At 35.8% G+C, this 22,716-nt stretch overlaps 1 protein-coding gene and 1 non-coding gene across 4 annotated transcripts in view; one reads left to right on the top strand and one right to left on the bottom strand.

Moving 5' to 3' along the window:
* The window catches only part of LEKR1 (leucine, glutamate and lysine rich 1), a 214,155-nt gene that overhangs the window by 72,240 nt on the left and 119,199 nt on the right, over positions 1-22,716 (top strand). For all 3 annotated transcript variants that reach the window (XM_059888819.1, XM_024995787.2, XM_010801455.4), the window contains 2 exons: positions 2,507-2,682; positions 14,873-15,058. In XM_059888819.1, coding sequence (XP_059744802.1) covers positions 2,507-2,682; positions 14,873-15,058 — 362 coding nt within the window. The remainder of the gene's footprint in view (positions 1-2,506; positions 2,683-14,872; positions 15,059-22,716) is intronic.
* TRNAW-CCA (transfer RNA tryptophan (anticodon CCA)) lies at positions 8,661-8,733 on the bottom strand. The gene has a single exon. It is a non-coding gene; the product is annotated as a tRNA-Trp (tRNA).

Below are 22,716 nucleotides of genomic sequence, written 5' to 3'. Positions count from 1 at the left end.
TAAGATGTCATTTTCTGATAAAACTTGAAATTCCAAAAATTTATCATATATGAAAGGTTTTCGTAAGGATTTTTCCAAATTTGACAATGCTTAATATTTAAATGATATTTCCAATAATGGACTATAAAGCTAAAAGAATCTTTCTAAATTACCACTGAAAATAAAACTAATGGCCATGCTAGATGAAAAGCTGTATAATTTTTATATTCTCTCTGCATAAAGTATTATTATACAGTGGTTCTCATATGAAAAGGTGCTTGTAAAGCATGTAGCCAAAAATTGTAGGCGATAAGTATTATAGAGCTGTTACTTAAAAGTTATATCCTGTTTCGGTATTTTGTGATATTGATGGGATTTATTAACTTTTACAATTGTTTTTATAATGATTTTTCTCAATCTACAAATAAGTACACACTTTTAAACCTAATTTTTGTAGTCATCTTTTAGACCAAAGCCATCCTTCTATCCACACTGATCATGTAAGATCTAGGCTCTACAAAATGTGATGGAAATGCTCTTATTTAAGAAGGTTGAATTTTCTGTTTCCTGCCCTTTTCCCTGCAGAAGCACATGCATCCACATCCAGTCTTTCTTCTATTAAATATCTCTCTAGGCCTTGACCCCCAGGTACATTGCTTGCTCCCAGCACCTTACATTGGGCCCATTAGTCCCTTAATCTTTACTTAGTTCATAGTTCTTGTCTCTTTTTCTTACCACTTACTGGCTTTATGTTCAAAACCCGATTCTCACTATTGGGCCCCTTGATTTAGTGATCTATATGGACTCTTTCTTTGATTTTTTGTTTTTTAAATGAGGTTTGAGTGATTTACAGTGTTGTGTTAATTTCTGTTATAAAGGAAAGTGACTCAATTACCTATATATATATGTATACATTCTTTTTTTGTATTCTTTTCCATTATGGTTTATCTCAGGATATTGAATATAGTTCCCTGTGCTATTTTTATCTGTTCTAAAGTAATAGCTTGCATCTGCTAACCCAACCTCCCAATCCATCCCTCCCTCACCCCACCCTTTCCTTTGATTTCTTTTTTTTTGAAATCAACGTCTCTCTTAGCTCTGAGGTCTGCATGCTGATTGAGGATCCCCTGTGGCTTTTGGTCACTCACATGGACCTTAGTAATTGACCACACAAAATGACACCACCCTTCTTCCTAACAAAGGCTAATCTTTCAGCCTTTGTTTTACATCTGTCCTTTCTAGCTCTTTGCACAAGAGGTGATCACATCTCTTGCATGTGTTTTAGTCTCTGTGACTGCACTCCTACTCAGCTATGTACACACTCCGATGTCTCCCATCCTAACAAACTATTCTACTGTGGATTTTCTTCTTTCTCTCCTGTTGCCTCAGTCAAGGTTCTTGATTGCTGGTACCACATAACTATTTCCTCATTTCTGCTTTACTGCTCAGTCTTTTCCTACCTGATATCGCTGAAATCACCAAAGGCCTCCTCAATACCAGACATAATGGACTTTTTAGCCTTTATCTGAGGACTTAAATACTGACCACTCTCTTTCTTTAAATTCTCTTACCCCTGGCCTTTCAGACATTATCCTTTTGGTTTGTTTTTGTTTTTTGACACACTGATTGCTCCTATCTCATCTCCTTTGAGAGATTGTACTCTGTTTTATTCCCATAAATACTGGTGTTGCCCAGTATTTTGTCCTCAGTACTTCTTTACTTCTTACTTCTTTATCCCTCAACTGAGTGATTTTTTTTCAATCATTCATTCATTCATCAGTATGTGTTGAGTATATACTATGTGGTAGGTACTGTGCTAAGTGCTAGGGAGACTGTGATGAACAAGACAGATACACTCTCTGGGTAATAGGTCTTAGTCTACTTAGAGAGATAAATATTAACAAAATAATTAACTGCCATGGCTTCAGTCCTCTTCTTTTTCTGATAACACTCAGATCTGTCTGCATCTTGCTTGATTTGTTAGGTAAACGTTAGCCAGGACATCTGAAGTAATAAAAATCATTGGGATGGCAAAACACATGTGGTTACTTTGAGTTGTGGCATTTGATGAAGCAGAAGCACTGGATCAGTCACTTAAAAGGTTTCACTTATTATTACCCCATGTTTTACACTGCCTATAGGGCCATAGCACAGGAGAATGTTGTCTACAAATTTGAGATTCTCTTTTAGGCTCAGTGACTGAGTCACTTTTGACTTAATTTTCTTCAAATGTTTGCTGTTAATTATAAGAGGATAGTTAGCTATCTTTATTTATAGTTGAAAATAATAACACAGTGGAAATGAACTGGGATGATCATATTACCTCAGTCTTTCTGGAATATCCCATTTATATGTTATCTCAGCATAATGTAGATAGCACCTCCTTTCACTTTCAAAATTGTCTCCATTTGAACTGTAGATTATATGGTTACTGTAAAACCATTTTTCAAAGAAATTTTTAAAAAAAATATTTGTTATTATGCCTGCTATTTTTTTAAATCCTAATTTTTTCTTTACTACTTTACAGTCAGAGATTGATGGAATACAAATATTTCTGGACTAAGACTCTTGCATTACTTGCTTTTACTAAAAGGGAGCTAAACAGCATTAAAAATGAAATATATGATCATTTTAAAAACTGGACTTCACTGAAGAGAGAAGTTTTTCTACAAATTAAATCAATAAGTGAAACAGCCTTGACAGGTTTGTTAAATATATTTAAAATATAACCATCCTTCTTTTGTAAATTGCACATCATAAGTAATGGAATAATGATATTTCATTTTATGTGATGGGAATTATGATTAATTTTAAACCTATTATTTCTTTAGATGACCATTAAAATCTATTCCAGTCCCAAAATTCAATAATTATAGGCCTGATCTAAGATAAGCTCTGATATGTCAGTCTTGAACAGTGACTAGAAGTCTGGTTATCCCTGTTAAGTGTACAAATTTGTATTTTAAAACTTTTTCTTCTGTTAATGACTGATCAGATTAGATCTAATTAGATCAGATTTCCCACAGATAACAACTATAAATTCTGGACAAAATTGCTACTTGAGAACACTGGAGAGTGACCAAGTCTAAACACATGGAAGAAACATTAAAAAAAAATTGAAAGAAGGTCTGTTACTGTGGAGAAGGCAATGGCACCCTACTCCAGTTCTCTTGCCTGGAAAATCCCATGGAGGGAGGAGCCTGGTGGGCTGCAGTCCACGGGGTGGCTAGGAGTCCGACACGACTGAGCGACTTCACTTTCACTTTTCACTTTCAATTGAAATTGAAAGAAGAAAAATTGAAAGAAGGTCTGTTACTGTGGAGAAGGAAATGGCAACCCACTCCAGTGTTCTTGCCAGAATCCCAGGGATGGGGGAGCCTGGTGGGCTTCCGTCTGTGGAGTCGCACAGAGTCGGACATGACTGAAGTGATTTAGCAGCAGCAGCAGCAGCAGCAGCTAATTACTGTTTGAAAAAAGCCAATCTAAAAAGGCCATACACTGGATGATTCCAACTATATGATGTTCTGGAAAAGGTAAGACTGTGGAGATAGTAAAGAAATCAGTGGTTGCCAGGATAAGAGGGAAGGATAATAGGTAGAGCATGGAGGGTTTTAGAGCAGTGAAACTATTTTGTGTGCTACTATAATGGTGAATATGTGTCTTTATACATTTTGTCAAAACCCATAGAACTACATCACTGAGAGTGTACCCTTAATGTAAATTATAGATTTATGATAATGATGTGCCAGTGCAGGTTCATTAATTGTAAAAAAATGTACCACTCTGGGGCAGGATGTTGATGGTGGAGAAGCCATGCATATGTCGGGGGCAGAGAGTACATGGGAATTCTCTGTACTTTCTGCTTAATTTTGCTATCAATTTAAAACTGATCTAAAAAAATATATTATTTTTTTAATTAAAAGAAGAGAATAGCACTGGTTGAATTCCCTGTTTGTTGTTGTTGTTTGTTTTGGTGTTTATTAAATGACTGTTAGATTGAGGGCAGTGTACAATCTAATCCATGCAGGGAAGCTAAAACTTTGATAAAATCTGTTGTCTTTTTGGTTTGAAAACTTGTGGACAGCTATCAAGGCAGCCCTAGCTTTGAGAAGTGCGAGGATACCCTCAAAAAGAGATAGAAAGAGAGCTCAACTTTTGCTTATAAATTCTTCCCAGATCTCTGGCTTATCCCTGAAATAGACTTTAAACAGCTCATCTAAGGTTAAACTGACATTACTGCTACTTACCCTAAGGGGAAACAGTCTTAAGTATTTGAATTCAGCCAAGTTAACTACTTGTTAAGGCAAGACTACTAGAGTGGGTTGTCATGCTTTCCTCCAGGGGATCTTCCTGACCCAGGGATAGAAACCATGTCTCTTGCATTGCAGGCAGATTCTTTACCTACTGAGCCATTGGGGAAGCCCACTAAAACAAAGCAATACCAAAAAAAAAAAAAAAATCAATACTCTAGAGGAGCATAATAGAATCCAGCATCTCCATAACATAACATCCACAGCATTTAGGATAAGAAATGAGAAGATGCCTTATACTCAAGAGTAGACAGTCAATACAGACCAGCCTTGAACTGGACTAGGTGACATAATTAACTGACTAGGATTTCAAATCAGCCATTAACTATATTCAGTGACATAGAGGAAAATAAGCTAATAATGAATGAAAAGATAGAAAATCTCAGCAAAAAACTACTAAACATTGGAAAGTCAAGAATTTAAAAATATAATATCTAAATGGGAGAATGGCATTGAAACATGTAAAATATCATGCATGAAACGAGAGGCCTGTCCAGGTTCGATGCACGATACTGGATGCTTGGGGCTAGTGCACTGGGACGACCCAGAAGTCTGGGAAGTTTACCCCAGAGGGATGGTATGGGGAGGGAGGAGGGAGGAGGGTTCAGGATGGGGAACACATGTATACCTGTGGCGGATTCATTTTGATATTTGGCAAAACTAATGCAATTATGTAAAGTTTAAAAATAAAATAAAATTAAAAAAAAAATCTACTGGATAGACTTTTATATCATATTGTGATTACCAAAGAAAGAATCAGTGAATTTTAAGATAGATCAATTGAAATTATTCAATTTGAAGAAGAGAGATATACATTGAAAAAAATGAACAGGAAAGGATTAAAATATACTATAAGTAATAAATATCAGTAAATATGAAATTCCTTTTTCCTTTAAATTGAAAAATGTCTACGCTCATTTAAAGTAAGAATTATAACACTATACTCTGGGGCTCATAAAGTATTTTCATTTAAGTTTTAGCATGACAACTGGAGCATAAAGAACAGAAGGATGGGGTAATAGATCCATATAGTTGCACGCTTTTGTATTTTATGTGACATGGTGCAGTATTCAATATATGTAGACTAAGAAGTTAAGGATGTATAATCTCTACATCAACCACTAAAACACCAAAAGCTATTAAAAAGCTAATAATAATGGATAATTAACATCACCCAACTTAAGATTTATTATAAAATAACAGTAAACAAGTCACTGTAATACTGGCATATGAATCAACAATAGATCAGTGAAACAAAATAGCCTTGTAAATGACACCTGTTGATATGACCATTTCACTTTTGACAAGGCACCAAAACAATTCAATGGGAAAAGAAAGTCTTTCAACAAATTGTGCTGGAACAACTAAATACTGATGTGGGAAAATATACTTTGACTCCTACATCACATTGTACATAAAAATTAATTCAGGATATATCAGAGTTAAATATAAAAGCTAAAACAAGGAACACCAAAATATCTTCATGAATTGATAGTAAATAAAGTTTTCTCAGAGGACAGAAGTAAGAACTACCAAAAAAATTGATTAATTAGACTTCATCAAAATTAAAAACTTCCACTCATCAAGAGATACATTAGGAAAATGAATAGGTAAATCTCAGATAGAAAATATTCAAAAAATCTGTGACAAAGGACTGCTGTCCAGATTACATAAAGAACACCTACAAGTCAATAGTAAAAGGACAAACAATCCAATCAAAAATGCCTAAAAGATTTGAGTAGAACACTTTACAAGAAAAGATATACCAATGACCAATAAGGACGTGAAATGGTACTTAGCATTGTGAGTCATTAGGGAAATGCAAATTGAAACCAGTGAGATACCTGTACATACCCACTAGGTTAAAGTGAAAAAGACTTGACAGCAGCAAATTTTGGTGAACAGGGCAACGGAAACTTTCATACAAAAAAGAAAAAAACTTTCATACAAATTGATCAAAGTATAAAATGCTATAGTCACTTTGAAAAAAGATCTGATAATTTTTTAATAAAACTAAAGATACGTCTGTCTGATAACACTGAAATTCTTCTCTTTGGAATTTATCATGTCCCGCAAATGAAAGCATATGTTCATAAAAATATTCAGTAACTTTATTCAAGCTTTATTCAAAATAGCCTTATGGTAAAAGCCTAGAAGTACATCACTAGAATGGATTATGTAAAAATAAACAACAACTGAACAAACAGTGGAATATAAAATGGACTATAGTAATGCAGTAACCTGGATAAGCATCAGAAATATTATGCTGCCTGAAAGTAACCTTATACAAATAATTGCATATTGTAAGATTCCATTTATATGATGTTCTAGAATAGGCAAAACTGATCTACAGTTGGGAAAAAAGACAGAAGCAACACTAGTTATCTCAGAGGGGAAGATTGACTCAAAGGGACATGAAGGCACTTTTTGTGGTGACAGTAATGCTTTCTATTTTGACAGAGGTTTGGGTTACACGATGGATGCATTCTTCAAAACTAATCTAATGATACATTTGAGGTTTGTGCATTTCTTTATAGGTAAAATTCCATTAAAAAATTAGAAATCTATATTTAATGCTAGTTAATAATGTGTTTAGGGAATCAAATATATTGACTTATCTTGAAATGCATAAAAATGTAAGTTGAATAGATGAGTAGCTATGTGATAAAGCAAATATAGTAAAATGTTAATTGAAGAATCTAGGTGTTGTGTATATTTGGTTCAATACTTCCAACTTTTCTGTGTATTTTAATTTTTTTTTCATTAAATATTAGAGAAAAGAAAGTATCCTAACTGTATAACAACTTCAGCTAATTTTATTATATGATGTGTGCCTTTAGAGGTGAATTGTGTATGATAATAAAGTACTCCTAAATTTTTTACTTAATTTTGAGGATTAAATTTAGACAAATACAGATAACTATTATAACAACCATGTTTTCAGCTGCAAAACTAACAATTTTTAACATTTTACTTTAAAAAATATATAATTGTTTATACTTTAATATGTATGAAAAAAGAAAAGTGAAAGTCACTCAGTTGTGTCCGACTCTTTGGGGCACCATGGAATATACAGTCCATGGATTCTCCAGGCCAGAATACTGGAGTGAGTAGTCTTTCCCTTCTCCAGGGGATCTTCCCAACCCAGGGATCCTGCATTGCAGGTGTATTGTTTACCAGCTGAGCCACAAGGGAAGCCCAAGAATACTGGAGTGGGTAGCCTATCCCTTCTCCAGGAGATCTTCCCGACCCAAGAATCAAACTGGGGTCTCCTGCAATGTAGGCAGATTCTTTACCAACTGAACTATCAGGGAATCCCAAATATTTAAAGGTAAATGGAGAATCCCATGGACAGAGAAGCCTACTGGGCTACAGTCCATGGGGTTGCAAAGAGTCAGACATAACTGAAGCAACTTAGCACGCACGCAGAAATCCTACTGGCAGGGCTCTTGAGTCAGAGAGCCAAAGTTCACATACTGACTCTACCACTTACAAAATCTCTGGACCTCATTGTCATCATCTGTAAAATGCACATGCACGCACATACCACAATATGCCTATGACAGTAAAAATCAAGATATGTCAGCTTCTATTATTTTATTCTTTTTATTCTAAAGTCTATGTTCCTTCTGTTGTATTAGATTTTCACTTATCCTACAGAAATGTTCATTTGGTTGTCTTGTAGATTTTCTCCTAAATAATGGAACAAAATTAATGCTCTTCACCTATAGTTTAAATATATGTATATATATGTGGTGTACTGGTTTAGTCGTGCAGTCATGTCCAATTCTTTGTGACCTCAAGGGCTGTAGCGCACCAGGCTCCTCTGTCTATGGAGATTCTCCAGGCAAGAATACTGGAATGGGTTGCCATGCCCTCCTCTAGGGGATCTTCCCAACCCAGGTCTCCCGCATTTCAAGTGGATGCTTTACCATCTGAGCCACCAGGGAAGCCTTTCTCTCTCTCTCTCTCTCTCTCTCTCTGTCTCTCTCTCTCTCTCTCCCTGTGTATATATATATATATCTCTCCAAAGAAAATGAAAACACTAACTCCGAAATATATCTGTACTCCCTTGTTCATAGTGGCATTATTTACAATACATGCAAACATGTCCAAGACATGGAAATAACCTACGTTTCTGTTAATAGGTGAATGGATAAAGAAATTGTGAGATATATATAACACAATATTATATATCATATAATATTATATATTATAAATTATATATATACATATGAAGAAGAAGTGAAGTCGCTCAGTCGTGTCCGACTCTTTGAGACCCCATGGACTGTAGCCCGCCAGGCTCCCCTGTCCATGGAATTCTCCAGGCAAGAATACTGGAGTGGGTTACCATTGCCTTCTCCAGGGGATCTTCCTGACCCAGGGATCGAACCCGGGTCTTCTGCATTGGAGGCAGACGCTTTAACCTCTGAGCCACCAGGGAAGCCCATATATATTTATATAATTGGATATTATTCAGCCATAAAAACTGAAATCCTGCCATTTGGAACAACATGAATTGACCTTAAAGAGGTTATGATAAGTGAAATAAGCCAGAGAAAGATAAAAACTGTATGATCTTCTTATATGTAGAACCTAAAAAAACAAAAAATAAACAAGAAAAGCTACTAACCAGATGCATAGGAAAGAGATTAGATTTGTGGTTATCAGATGTGGGATCGAGGGGAGGGAGAAGGGGAGTTGAAGTAAGACTGTTAAAGTTTAACACTGCTCTATGATATGTAGGAAATTTGTTAAGAGAGTAAATCTTGAGAGTTCTTATCACAAGGAGAAAATTGTTATTCTTTTTATTGTATCTATATGAAACTATGGATATTATTAAACCTATTGTAATCATTTCGCAATAAGTATAGATTAGACCATCATAGTGTATACCTGAGACTTATACAGTGATGTATGTCAGTTATTTCATAATTAAAATTTGAAACTAAATATATATGTGTATGTATTTATTTAGATCCATACAAATATGTTTAACAAGGTATTTTTTTTGAGATATAGTTGATGTACAATATTATATATAGTTTCAGGTATATAACATAGTGATTCACAATATTTAAAGTTTATATTCCATTTACAGTTATTATAAAAAGTTCACTATATTCCCTGTGTTTTGCAGCATATCCCTGTAATTTATTTGTTTTGTACAGCCCAAGTGGTTCTTGATAAGAGTGATAAGGTTTTTGACAAGGATGCACAGCAGAGGAAAGATAGTCTAGCCTTTTCAACAAAGGCTGGATGGTTCTGGGTATCAAAGACTTTGATCTGAACCTCATACCTTATATAAAAATTAGCTCAAAATGAAACATAATTTTAACTGTAAAAGATAAAGTTATTAAACTTTTAGGGAAAAAGGAGAATCTTTGTAACCTCGCATTCTTAGACTGAAAAGCATATACATAAAAGGAAAAACTGATAGAGTGGACCCCAGCAAAATTAAGAACTTTTCCTCTGTGAAAGACCTTGTTAAAAGGATGGAAAGGCAAGTTACAGACTGGAGAAAATACATATCTGGCAAAGGGCTTTTATCTAGAATTTATTTTTTTTTTTAAACTTTCAAAGCTCTACATCAGAAAAATAGTTCAGTTAGAAAATGGGCAAAATACATGAGCAGAAATTTCATTGAAGAAGATATGCAGGTGGCAAATAAGCACAGAAAAAATGTTTAGCATCATTAGTCATTCAGTTCAGTTCAGTCGCTCAGTCGTGTCCAACTCTTTGCGACCCTCAATAACCTCATATATGCAGATGACGTCACCCTTATGGCAGAAAGTGAAGAGGAACTAAAAAGCCTCTTGATGAAAGTGAAAGAGGAGAGTGAAAAAGTTGATTTAAAGCTCAACATTCAGAAAACGAAGATCATGGCATCTGGTCCCATCACTTCATGGGAAATAGATGGGGAAACAGTGTCAGACTTTATTTTTTTGGGCTCCAAAATCACTGCAGATGGTGATTGCAGCCATGAAATTAAAAGACGCTTACTCCTTGGAAGGAAAGTTATGACCCACCTAGATAGCATATTGAAAAGCAGAGCCATTACTTTGCCAACAAAGGTCTGTCTAGTCAAGGCTCTGGTTTTTCCAGTGGTCATGTATGGATGTGAGAGTTGGACTGTGAAGAAGGCTGAGGGAAATGCAAATTAAAACCATGATGAGATACTATGAAATATCTCTTACAATGTCTAAAATTTTAATTGAGTATAGAAGTGTTGGCAAGGAGAAAAGAAACCAAATCACTCAATATTGCTGGTGAGAATGTGACATGGAATAGCCATTCTAGAAAATAACTTTACAGTTTCCTCTAAAGCTAATAATGCACTTAACACATGACCCAGCAGTTGCGCTTTTAGGCATTTATCCAAAAGAAATAAAAATCTAAGTTCATGAAAATACCTGTACATGCGTTTTCATAGCAGCTTTATTCATAATAGCTCAAACTGGAAATAACCCAAATGTCCTTCAATGAATGAACAAACTGTCCTTTGTCCATAACATGGAATACTACTCAATAATAAAAAATAAATAGATTATTAATACATGCTCAAGGGACTAGGCTGAGTGAAAAAAAATCTAGCCTCAAAAAGGTTACATATTATAAGTCTATTTATATAGCATTCTTGAAATAAAATTCTAGAGAAGGAGAACAAACTAGTTGTTGCCAGCAATTACAGCTGGTGGGGATAGGAGTAGATGTGGCTATAAAGGGATAGCAGGGTAACTTTATGGTGATAGAATAATCCTGTATTTTGATCGTATTGGTATGAATAATTATATAAACCTACATATGTGATAAAATTGCAGAGAGCTACGCATATGTGCATGTGTGTGCGCACACACACACAAATAAAGGTGTGTATAGATGGTCAAATCTGAATTAATTCTGTGGATTATACCAGGATCAGTTTCTTAGTTTTGATAGAGTACTGTAGTTATACACAATGTGAGTATGGGAAGAGGAGGAATAAAAGCAGCACAGGACCTTCCCATACAGTTCTTTATAACTTCCTGTAAATCTCTATTTCAAAATAGAGGTGTTTTTTTTTTAATCTATATAGTGTTTTATGATCCCTTCGTTAAATAAATAGTCACTATTTTAATTCACTATTCCATGTCACATTAAAATAGAGGTGTTTTTTTTTTTAGTCTATATAGTGTTTTATGATCCCTTCATTAAATAAATAGTCACTATTTTAATTCACTATTTCATGTCACATTAAATAGTAAATCTAGCATTTCAGAGTTTTTAAATATTATTTAATATCAGTATGCCTTGGTGATAAGGTTATATATAGAGGTTTCCTAAAAGCTTATTTACTTAACATATTTTTATGATACTTTGACTAAGCTAACAGGACTAAGAACAACAAAAAAGTCTTATCAAGGCAAATAAATTGTATGAGATTAATTTTGATATTAATAATTATACTTGCATCAGGTAGCAAATTATATCACACCTACTTTAAAGCTTTAAAGTAACTTTAAAACTAAAAACATCCATTGGCTATAAACTTGGACAATATTACATTTTATTTTATTTTATTTTTTATTTATTTTTGGCTGTGCTGGGTTGCTACACACGGGCTTTCTCCAGTTGTTGGTGAGCTGGGTGCTTGAGCTTCTAATTGCAGTGGCTTTTCTTGCTGCATAGCACAAGCTCTAGGTGCAAGGGCTTCAGTTGTCGATGCTCACAGGCTCTAGACTGCTGGCTGAGTAGTTGTGGTGCATGGGCCTAATTGTCCCACGGTGTGTGGAATCTTCCTGGACCAGGGATCAAACTCATGTCCCCTCTATTGGCAGGCGGATTCTTTACAACTGAGCCACGAGGGAAGCCCCACAAACATTTTAAATAATATACTTCTTTTTTCAATAGTAACTTTTGTGATCCACACTTTTTGTAAGATTGATGAAATTAGAGATAGAATAGGCCTAATGTGCTTATCCTATTTAAAATGTTTCCTTCTTTTAGATGTGTGTATTTACTGCCTTACCAAGTCTGACATTAAATAATTTAGGGCTCAAAATGTTTGCCTCTGAAGTGAAGGGAGAGGTAAAATAAAGACATATGTGGTATATTAGAAACTATTAGAAGCTTTGCTCAATAATGCCTTTACTCATTTAGTAGATATTTATTGAGCTTCTGTTAATTCTATGATATTGTAGTAGAAATTATAGGAGGAATAAAAAATGAATAAGATACTGTTGTTCAGTTGCCAAGACGTGTCCGACTCTTTGTGACCTCATGGATTGTAACACACCAGGCTCCTCTGTCCTCCACTAACTCTGGGAGTTTGCTCAGATTCATGTCCATTGAGTCTATTACCCCTGGCCTAAAATAACTTGCAGTCTAATAGGAGACCAATGTTTACATATGATCAATGCCATAGAAATGGTGTAACTGGTGTAACATATCTGGTCAGGAAACATTTCAAGGCAGAGGTAGCACATGGGATAGTGAAAAGATAGGGAAAGCATAAAGTGGGTACAATGACCAGAATAAGTAAATCATAATTTCTGAATCCCAAATTGGGACACATAACTGACAATTATGAAGTTGTATTAATGACAAAGGTAGGATTGAGTATTTGACACCAGGATTGCCATAGGTATAGGGAATGTATAGTTTGCCAAGGGTGAGTTAATTGACCCCATTGTGTTTACTCTTCTAATTCCATGTTAGAAACATTGTGCCTCCTATTAGTTTTTAAATCTTGCTGTACTTTTCCATGTGTCAAAATATATTTCACAAATGAATTTTATTGCAGATTCTTATTTTAATATCAAATAGAAAGTCACACTGACACGAGTAGTTATTTTAGAGACAGATAGTAGTGTACACTGAGAGAGTCAGCTGCAAACCTAACCAGTATCATTCTGGCAGACGATAAATAGGTCACAGCATGTGTGTGCTCCTCTGCAGTGTCATTCTGACTTCATCTTAGATAGATATGCTTAGGGTACGGTACAATTTATTCAGCCATAAGAAGCCACCTTTATGGCTACAAAAATACCCAGGAAAATTTTTTTTTAGGCCTGAAGAAAAATTGCAACCTCCTTGTTTTCTTCAACTGTATTCTTTTAAAGACTCTATGTACTGTTAGTAGTTTTCCTCACACAAATGGCAACATACCCATAAAATTTCAGAAGCATAGAGCTAGTCTTAGGGGAAAAAATTCCCATGTAAAGGAACCCCCTGGAATATAATAGACCCCCACTTATTTGGTCTCTGCCAAATTCTTTATCTAGGTTTTCCATTTTGACTAGGAATAAAAGTGAAGGAGGTGCCAGACCCCTTGTGTTCATGCCCTTGGTCTACCTTAAGTGCCACTTTTTCTTCCAGATGTACTATCTTCCCACAGAAAAACATTTTGCTTTTCTCTCCTTAGACCATTCCTGATCCTACTCATCCCCATCCCTTGGGGCATGCTCTCTTCTCTCTGCTCCATTCAGCATACTGCTTTATTTCTCTTGTAACCTTTTACTGGCCATGTTGCCTCTGCAGACATGTGTATCCCATAGAAGTCTACTTCTCGTCTTCACTGGCCCATGTGGCTACTATTTCTGCTCCAAGACCAGTAAACCAAGCCGCCTTTCTTTGACACCCTATCACACCCTAAACCAATCACATAGTCCAGGATGAGCTAAACAAGGAAGAGAATGCCACGTGAACTCTCTAGAAAAGCAGACTGTCCAGATTTTTATGTAGATCACATCTTCTTCAATTCAGTTAATTGTGGTTGTACAAATTTTATAGTATTTTTTATTATTGCATGTGTGTTTATATGTTTTAATGGTGATTTAAGGCAGCAGTGCTGAAAAGACTGATGGAGAGCTTGATAATTATCATTCTGACAGATAAAATGTTCTATGAATTTCACAAAATTATATAAAATTAGCACATTAAAATCTACATAATGCTGTGAAGGCATATTTTTATTAAACTTAATCTAAGTAGATAGAGTAATAAGAAGTGATTGCTATGATGAAATTCTAGTCTCATTTTGAGTGGAGAGTGTTATTAGAATCATTAAGATATACTAACTAATACTTTCTGCCCATAAATTTATTAGTTTTAAACACTGGTTCCTTTTATTTCTCTCCAACCCACCACCTTTCTTCATAATTTGTGTAGAATATAGCCTAGTTATCTCCCAGAAATTCCTCACAACCAGCTCATGCTAGCACATTTAAATTTACTTTTCTGAATTATGTTGCCAAGAAAACAATTTAATTTCAATAAAACCCAGAACATTACAGAGATATTATGCTATTTATTCATATGAGTATTTAAAAAGCAGGCAGGATTGTCATTTAACACAATTTAAAGGCTTTAAAAAAACTACTAAAAGGTTTCCTGTATCATTTTGCAATACAGTCTTTTTTCTCCTTTCTTTTTCAGAATGACTACTAAATTAAAACTCAACTTTTTGGTTATACTCTCTATACTCTCAGAGAAGTCATCTTGGCTTTCAACTATCAATTTTCTAAAATAAAATAATCATTTTTTTAAAAAAATGTTTTATGATCCAGTGTTGTCTATTTGTAAACTTTGAATTTTCTTTATAGAGATAAAGATGCTAAATAAAAGTTTGACAGTGTCCCAGAGAAACAATGTATGCCTTGAAGAGGAAATGAAAAATCTGAAGTTGTTGTCAGATGCAGCCATATTGAGATCTCAGCAGATTCAGACATCCAAACAACAGGAAGTAAACTTGCAAACCAGATGCCATGACTTGCAAAAGGAAGTACTAGGTAAAAGAGAATTATGTTTTGCTGTCGTTAGCAACTAGCTGTAATAAGGAAATGTATAAATTTTTATTTCTCTTATAATCACAACAAAAATCTTGTTTTAACTAGTTTGTGTTACGCTGCTGCTGCTAAGTCGCTTCAGTCGTGTCCAACTCTGTGCGACCCCATAGACGGCCGCCCACCAGGCTGCCCCGTCCCTGGGATTCTCCAGGCAAGAACACTGGAGTGGGTTGCCATTTCCTTCTCCAATGCATGAAAGTGATAAGTGAAACACGCTCAGTCGTGTCTGACTCCCAGCGACCCCATGGCCTGCAGCCTACCAGGCTCCTCTGTCCATGGGATTTTCCAGGCAAGAGTACTGGAGTGGGTTGCCATTGCCTTCTCCAAGTTTGTGTTATAAATATACCTAATTATTACTATGCCAATAACTGATTCTGTTATAAATGTTTGCTATCACCCATTCCTAATCTGCCATTTAGAGTGGCAAGTATTAGTGAATACAATAAAGACTTTTCAATTACAGTGAGATTTCAGGAAAACAAAGTAGGAGTTGCTTTTGTATATCATCCCCAGTGGGTGGTGGTTTAGAATACTGAAAGACTATACAGTATATGCTGTTATATAAGGTAAGTCCAAATTTTTAGATGTTCCTTCATTTTTCCAAATGAAAAGATTAAAAATTATGTTTTGAGAGCCTTGGACAAGGTTTTAAAGTGTTTACCTTAGAACATTGAGTATATCAGCAGTAAGGCTATGGGGATTTGTACTTTTTCCTGAAGGCAGTAAGAAATCATTGACAACTGGTTATCAGGAGAATGATACAACACAAGAAGTGTTTTAGCAAAATTAAACCGTTAGCACTGTATGGAGGTGTTCCGAACATCAAAGAATTGGAGTCAGATAGCCATTTAGAAAACATGTTTGCTGGTAACCTAGTCCCTAGACCAACCATAAGACACTGAAATAGGGTAGAACATAGAACACTAACATTTTTTTAGGTGGTAGCATGTACTAGGGGCTTTCCAGGTGGCTCAGTGGTAAAGAATCCACCTGCAATGCAGGTGATGCCAGTTTGATCCCTGGGTTGGGAAGATCTCCTGGGGAAGGGATAGGCTACCTGCTAGTATTCTTGCCTGGGAAATCCCATAGACAGAGGAGCCTGGCAGGCTCTATGTTGTTGTTTTTGTTTAGTCACTAAGTCCCGTCCGACTCTTTTGCGACCCCATGGACTGTAGCCTGCCAGGCTCCTCTGTCCACTGCAGTAAAAAGAAAAGTGAATGCTGCCAACAACTTTGAAATCTTACATGAGATGGACATATTATTAGAAAAATATATCTTACCATAACTTACTCAAAAAGATTAAATGTTCCTATAACTATTAAAGAAATCAAAGCAATATTTTCTCACCAGAAAAAAGCTAGATTATATTTTACAAGCAATTTCTGCCAACTTTGAAGGAAGGGACAATATTTTCTAAAAAGCTGAAAAATTGGAAATATTTCCCAACTCATCCTATAAAGCCAGGGTAAACCTGTTACCAAAATCAAGACAAAAATATTAAAGTAATATTATAGATACACTTATGTTATAAACATCAGTGTAACAATTTCAACTGTATATTTGATACTTTCAAAATATTTTGAACCACTTGAATATATTCCTCATTGATAAAATTAAATAAAATTATGTAAAATAAAACTCTTAATATGCCATTCTGTTATTTCAGACTTCATAGAGGAGGACAAATTTAGGATGGATTTGCTAAAACATACATTTCATAGTTATAAATAACTCTTAAAAAATGCAGTCCCCCCCAAATTAAAGGTTATTATTCTTATCTCTCTTTTATTTCATCATTTAATCTGATTTCTGCTGCTGCTAAGTCGCTTCAGTCGTGTCTGACTCTGTGCGACCCCATAGATGGCAGCCCACCAGGCTGCCCCGTCCCTGGGATTCTCCAGGCAAGAACTCTGGAGTGGGTTGCCATTTCCTTCTCCAATGCATGAAAGTGAAAAGTGAAAGTGAAGTCGCTCAGTCGTGTCCGACTCTTAGCGACCCCATGGACTGCAGCCTACCAGGCTCCGCCGTCCGTGGGATTTTCCAGGCAAGAGTACTGGAGTAGGGTGCCATTGCCTTCTCCAAATCTGATTTCTAAGATAAGCCATTTCCTTAAATGTTTTTGTTTCTTGAAAGAACAGTAAAACATTAGAGAATGTGTCTTATATTGCATGTAACAGGCAGTTAAGGGTTAAGTCAAGTAACTACCTTTCTATATTTGAAGAAAAGAAGTAATTTACTGACATAAGACAAGAGAAGAAAAGGAGAACATTTTCACTAACTAGGAACCCTCTCTGCCAGTCATTTGACTAGCACATGACTGAAGCGACTTAGCAGCAGCAGCAGCAGCAGCAGCAGCAGCAAGCATCTTTCATCTAATCCTCATAGTATTCTAATGTGTACACGCAGTCCTATCCAATTCTTTGTGACCCTATGGACTGTAGCCCTCTAGGCTCCTCTTGTCCATGGGATTCTCCAGGCAAAAATACTGGAGTGGGTTGCCATTTCCTTCTCCAGGGGATCTTTCTGTCCCAGGGATTGAACCCAGGTATCTTATGTCTCCTGCATTGGCAGGCATATCTTTACCATTATTGCCACCTGGGAAGCCCCATTCTAATGTGTAAGCTTTTATTATTCTTATCAGACATAGAGAAGTAGGCCATGGTCACACTGCTAAGATTCAAACTCAGGTCTCTGTTGGACCAAAGCTTGTTAGCTCTTTAATCATTTCACTCAGTTCCAAAAAGGCATATGAAAACACTGAACTCCTTTTCTGTGTTAAAAAAAAAAGGGGGGGGGGATGAATTTCCACCCTCCACTTTCCTCTTACAAAAATGGACCATTAGCTTAACAAGTTTTCTCAGAATTAAAGCTAAGGAAGTGTTTTCCAAAATTGCCTGACCATAAGAATATCCAGAACTGTGGAAATTTGTGTGGCAAGATAATAAAGGGACCTATTGAAAGTGTATATTCTTGCACATCAGTTCAAACACATTAAGTATCTCCAAGATTCTAAGATGCTGTACTCTTAATAAATGCTCAAGGTGATTTCTGTGATGAGGCAAATTTTGTACTAGTTTGAAAATAAGGAAAATAGGAAAAAGCATGTTCACATTTCAGCGTAGTAAAAAAAATAGAAAGGCTTATTTTAAAAGGAGTGTTTGTCACTGGTTCCGCCATCATTTGGCTTTTTAAGATTCTCATGTCTGGTCTCTTCACTCTTTACTCAGATTTTAGCCTTACAACGGGAGAGTCTCTGCTCTTAACACTTTGATGAAGGCTGGTTAACTGTGAAGCTGATGTGCTGAAGAAATTATTAGGAATGAAAATTGTATAGCAGTAGTAAAAAAGATGAAGAACCAGGATGCTTAAATTTAACTTCAGGAGCCAGAGTAGGCCCGTCCCCTCAACCATCAAGGATACTGGGGTGCCAGGTCCTGGGGCTTTCCACCCTCTGCCATTTGAGAATTTGTACTTTTTAAAACAGAAAAATGTATATTATTTTTATTTACTTTTTTTGTAAGTGATTTTCCATGTTCTTTTGAGGTTTAGGGTTATTCTTTGTCTGCACTGTTTACAATAATCGTTTCACTCTGATTCATCACTTGTTGAGGATCCATCAGTTCATGGGAGGCATTGCCATAACAATGTTAATAAAATGTCTTTTTGTTTGTAAAAAACATATATATAAAATAAACAGAATAGATTAAAATGAGCATTAGTGAGATTTCTTAGTTGCAAGTACTAGAAATTAATTATCAAAGGATTTTATTGAAAAGATATTATGTAGATATTCAGAATCTTTGAGAACGTGGTTAGAAGATGGTTCGAAAACTGTGAAGCTAGAACTGCCAGAAACACAGCCTTAATCATGCCCCGCCAAAACCATCTGGAGAGGGTGCAGCTGCTATGTCCTCGAAACACTGGACACCCAACATGATCCCCTACCTCCTCTGGTCCTGAATACTGGTTGATCTTGGAATAAATTCTCTACTGCTTCTGCTACTTTGTGTTGGTTGCTCTCATTTCAGATCTTGGGAAAATATATTTTTAAATAGTCTGGAAAGCAAGGACGGTGTTTAGCTCCCTAGGTCTAGCATATTTGGAATAGGTTGTTATAGGAGTGTTTAGCAGCTGTAAAAATAACCATGTGTATTTTTAGAACAGAATAGAAAATCCAGAAGTAGAATCAATTTTAATGTAAGTGTTATTAGCAAATGGGAAAAACAAAATTATGTAATAAGTGGGATAGGGATAACTGAAGCAAAATAACCCAAAGACACCAAAATAAACCTCAAATTAAATAGGAAAAAAATAACAGGAAAAACTAGCACCAAAAAAAGATATAGAACTTACCCTAATTATAGAGGATAAAGCAGCACTTTAGAAATTACAAAGAGTAAAATTGATAGGTTTTGCCTATAAAAATGTAGAATATCTGAATTAAAAAACCTGCCAAACAACATAAAAATAGATGGAAAAAAATTTATATCATATATGATATGCAAAGGGTTACTATCCAATCAATATAAATAATTTATTCAAGTATGTGAGAAGACTCCAAGCAGGCAACTGCTAAAAAACAGAAACAAAATTAACACCAGAAATATGGTAAACAAGCAAGAAATATTTAATTACTACTGCTACTGCTAAGTCACTTCAGTCGTGTCCAACTCTGTGCGACCCCATAGACGGCAGCCCACCAGACTCCCCCGTCCCTGGGATTCTCCAGGCAAGAACACTGGAGTGGGTTGCCATTTCCTTCTCCAATGCATGAAAGTGAAAAGTGAAAGTGAAGTTGCTCAGTCGTGTCTGACTCTTAGCGACCCCATGGACTGCAGCCTACTAGGCTCCTCTGTCCATGGGATTTTCCAGGCAAGAGTACTGGAGTGGGGTGCCATTGCCTTCTCCATTTAATTACTAATAACAAAATTAAAAACATTCACCACTTCCTTTTATATTAATACAAAGACTTTAGTGGTAAAGCTTCTCCTTTTCTTTGGTGATAGAAAAATATTATATTTTTATAACCCAGAAAACATTATACAAAATGACAGGCTGGATAAATCACAAGCTGGAATCAAGATTTCATGGAAAAAAGCAATAACCTCAGATATGCAGATAATACCACTCTAATAGCAGAAAGTCAGATGGAACTAAAGAGCCTCTTGATGACGGTGAAAGCTGGCTTAAAACTCAAGATTTAGAAAACTAAGATCATGGCATCTGGTCCCATCACTTCATGGCAAATAGGGAAAAAGTGGAAGCAGTAACAGATTATATTTTCTTGGGCTCCAAAATCACTGTGCATGGTGACTGCAGCCGTGAAATTAAAAAACACTTGCTCTTTGAAAGGAAAGCTATGACAAACCTAGCCAGTGTATTAAAAAGCAAAGACATCACTTTGCCGACAAAGGTCCTTATAGTCAAAGCTATGGTTTTTCCAGTAGTCATGTATGGATGTGAGAGCTGGACAATAAAAAAGCCTGAGTGCTAAAGAATCAATGCTTTTGAATTGTGTTGCTGGAGAAGACTCTTGAGAGTCCTTTGGACTGCAAGGAGGTCAAAGCAGTCAATCCTGAAGGAAATAAACTCTGAATGTTCACTGGAAGGTCTGCTGCTGAAGCTGAAGCTTCAATATTTTGGCCACCTGATGCGAAGAGCTGACTCGTTGGAAAAGACCCTGATGCTGGGAAAGAATGAAGACAAAAGGAGAAGAGGGTGGCAGAGGATGAGATGGTTAGATAGCATCACTAACTCAATAGACATGAATTTGAGCAAACTTCAGGAGATAGTGAAGAAAAGGAAAGCTTCTCATGCTGCAGTCCATGGAGTCGCAAAGAGTTGGATATGACTCAGTGACTGATCAACAAACCCATAAAGATGTTTGTGATCAAATAATCTCCTTCTTTGAATTTATGTCTAGGAACAGCAGAAGTTTATTTACTTGCAAAGATCATATTTTTAATTGTGAGTGGCTAGGAATAATTTATCCCTAACTCTAATGAAATGGGTAATAAATTATCATATGCCATTACTTGGAACATTATTTAGACTTTTAAAATAACAATATGAACACTGGGCATCAGCATGGGAAATGATGTAATTATAACATTACATACTAAAAAAAAATAAAAAAATTGTGTATACCTTAGAATTATGTCAAAATAGGTATGTTTATGAATAGAAACTAGAAGAGAACAATAAAGATGAGAATAAATTTTAATGTGATGGAAATATGGGTGATTTTTCCCTTATTTAATTTTTTCTGATTATAAAGAATAAACTTTCTTAACAAAAAGAAGAAAAGTCTACAAATATTTTAAGACTCAGCTCACATTCCACCTCCTACAATTTAAAAAAAACAAAACAAACTCACCAAAATAATTCAGTGCTGGTTAGACATAGTTGTTATATTCATTAACTCCTCACTTTCATTAAATGAAGTCCATATACAAATCAAAGGTGCAGCTGATCTGTTCAGTTCTTCATGTAGAAGTTGTGTAGTTATAGATGTAATACAGGTTCGTCTGAAGGACAGTGTAATTGCAGAGCAAAATAGCACAAAATTTCAAGACTGAATTAGGTTTCTGCTGCTCATATAGAATAGATTCACTCCATGGGTAACAGCATTCAGACTGTGTTAAGAAAGAAAGAAACCGTCTTAAAAGGCTATCTGTTACCACTCTCTTGGTTGAAACCATTGGAAATCAATAGGTCATAGTGGACAGGATCATTAATGCTTTTCTTTTTTTTTTTAATTTTATTTTATTTTTAAACTTTACATAATTGTATTAGTTTTGCCAAATATCAAAATGAATCCGCCACAGGTATACATGTGTTCCCCATCCTGAACCCTCCTCTCTCCTCCCTCCCCATACCATCCCTCTGGGTCGTCCCAGTGCACTAATGCTTTTCTTAACTCAAGATGACAAGTACCGCTTCCTATGAACCTACCCATGAAGGGAATTAGGTTTGTTGTTGTTGTTTTGCTTTTGGATTTTTTTTTTAACCCCACAACAATCTTATTTCCATATCAAGTTCTCCATTGAAATTGTTAGAGCATTTGGAATGTTTTTTAATGTCCCTCTTACTTTATCCGCAAGTACCCTTGGGGGACCTTTGTTGGCAAAGTAATGTCTCTGCTTTTCAATATGCTGTCTAGGTTAGGAAAGCCATAGAACTACAAGTGCAGGAAAGACAGCAAAATTTCCATCTCAGGTCTTGGCAGTATTGTATTCCCATACTTGGTACACTTTTTTTCTTCCATCTAGGGTCCATGGGGGAATTTTACAGGTGTTCCCATTTCCAGTGGTCCAAGACAGCCCCTCTGCTACCCTCTTCTCAGTACCTGTTTTCTATTTGCTATAATCTGCTTTTGTCTGTGCTCACTATCCATTGACCTATATGCCAGGCTCTTACCGCAACTCATCTTTTTCCATCAATTGGTGCTGGGCTGACCATATCCTGGGAATAACTTCATTTTTTCAGTAACTATTTATTTGGCATTAACCACATACCAGCCAACTGGCCTCATCTTCACTTTGACTTCTGGTGTGCAGATGCTCTCCACCTCTTTACAGGTCTTCATGGGATGTCTGATT

This window comes from Bos taurus, chromosome 1, assembly GCF_002263795.3.
Source record: "Bos taurus isolate L1 Dominette 01449 registration number 42190680 breed Hereford chromosome 1, ARS-UCD2.0, whole genome shotgun sequence".
NCBI lineage: Eukaryota > Metazoa > Chordata > Mammalia > Artiodactyla > Bovidae > Bos > Bos taurus.
Note: the sequence above shows the minus strand (reverse complement) of the source record. Positions and strands in the feature narration are given on the sequence as shown.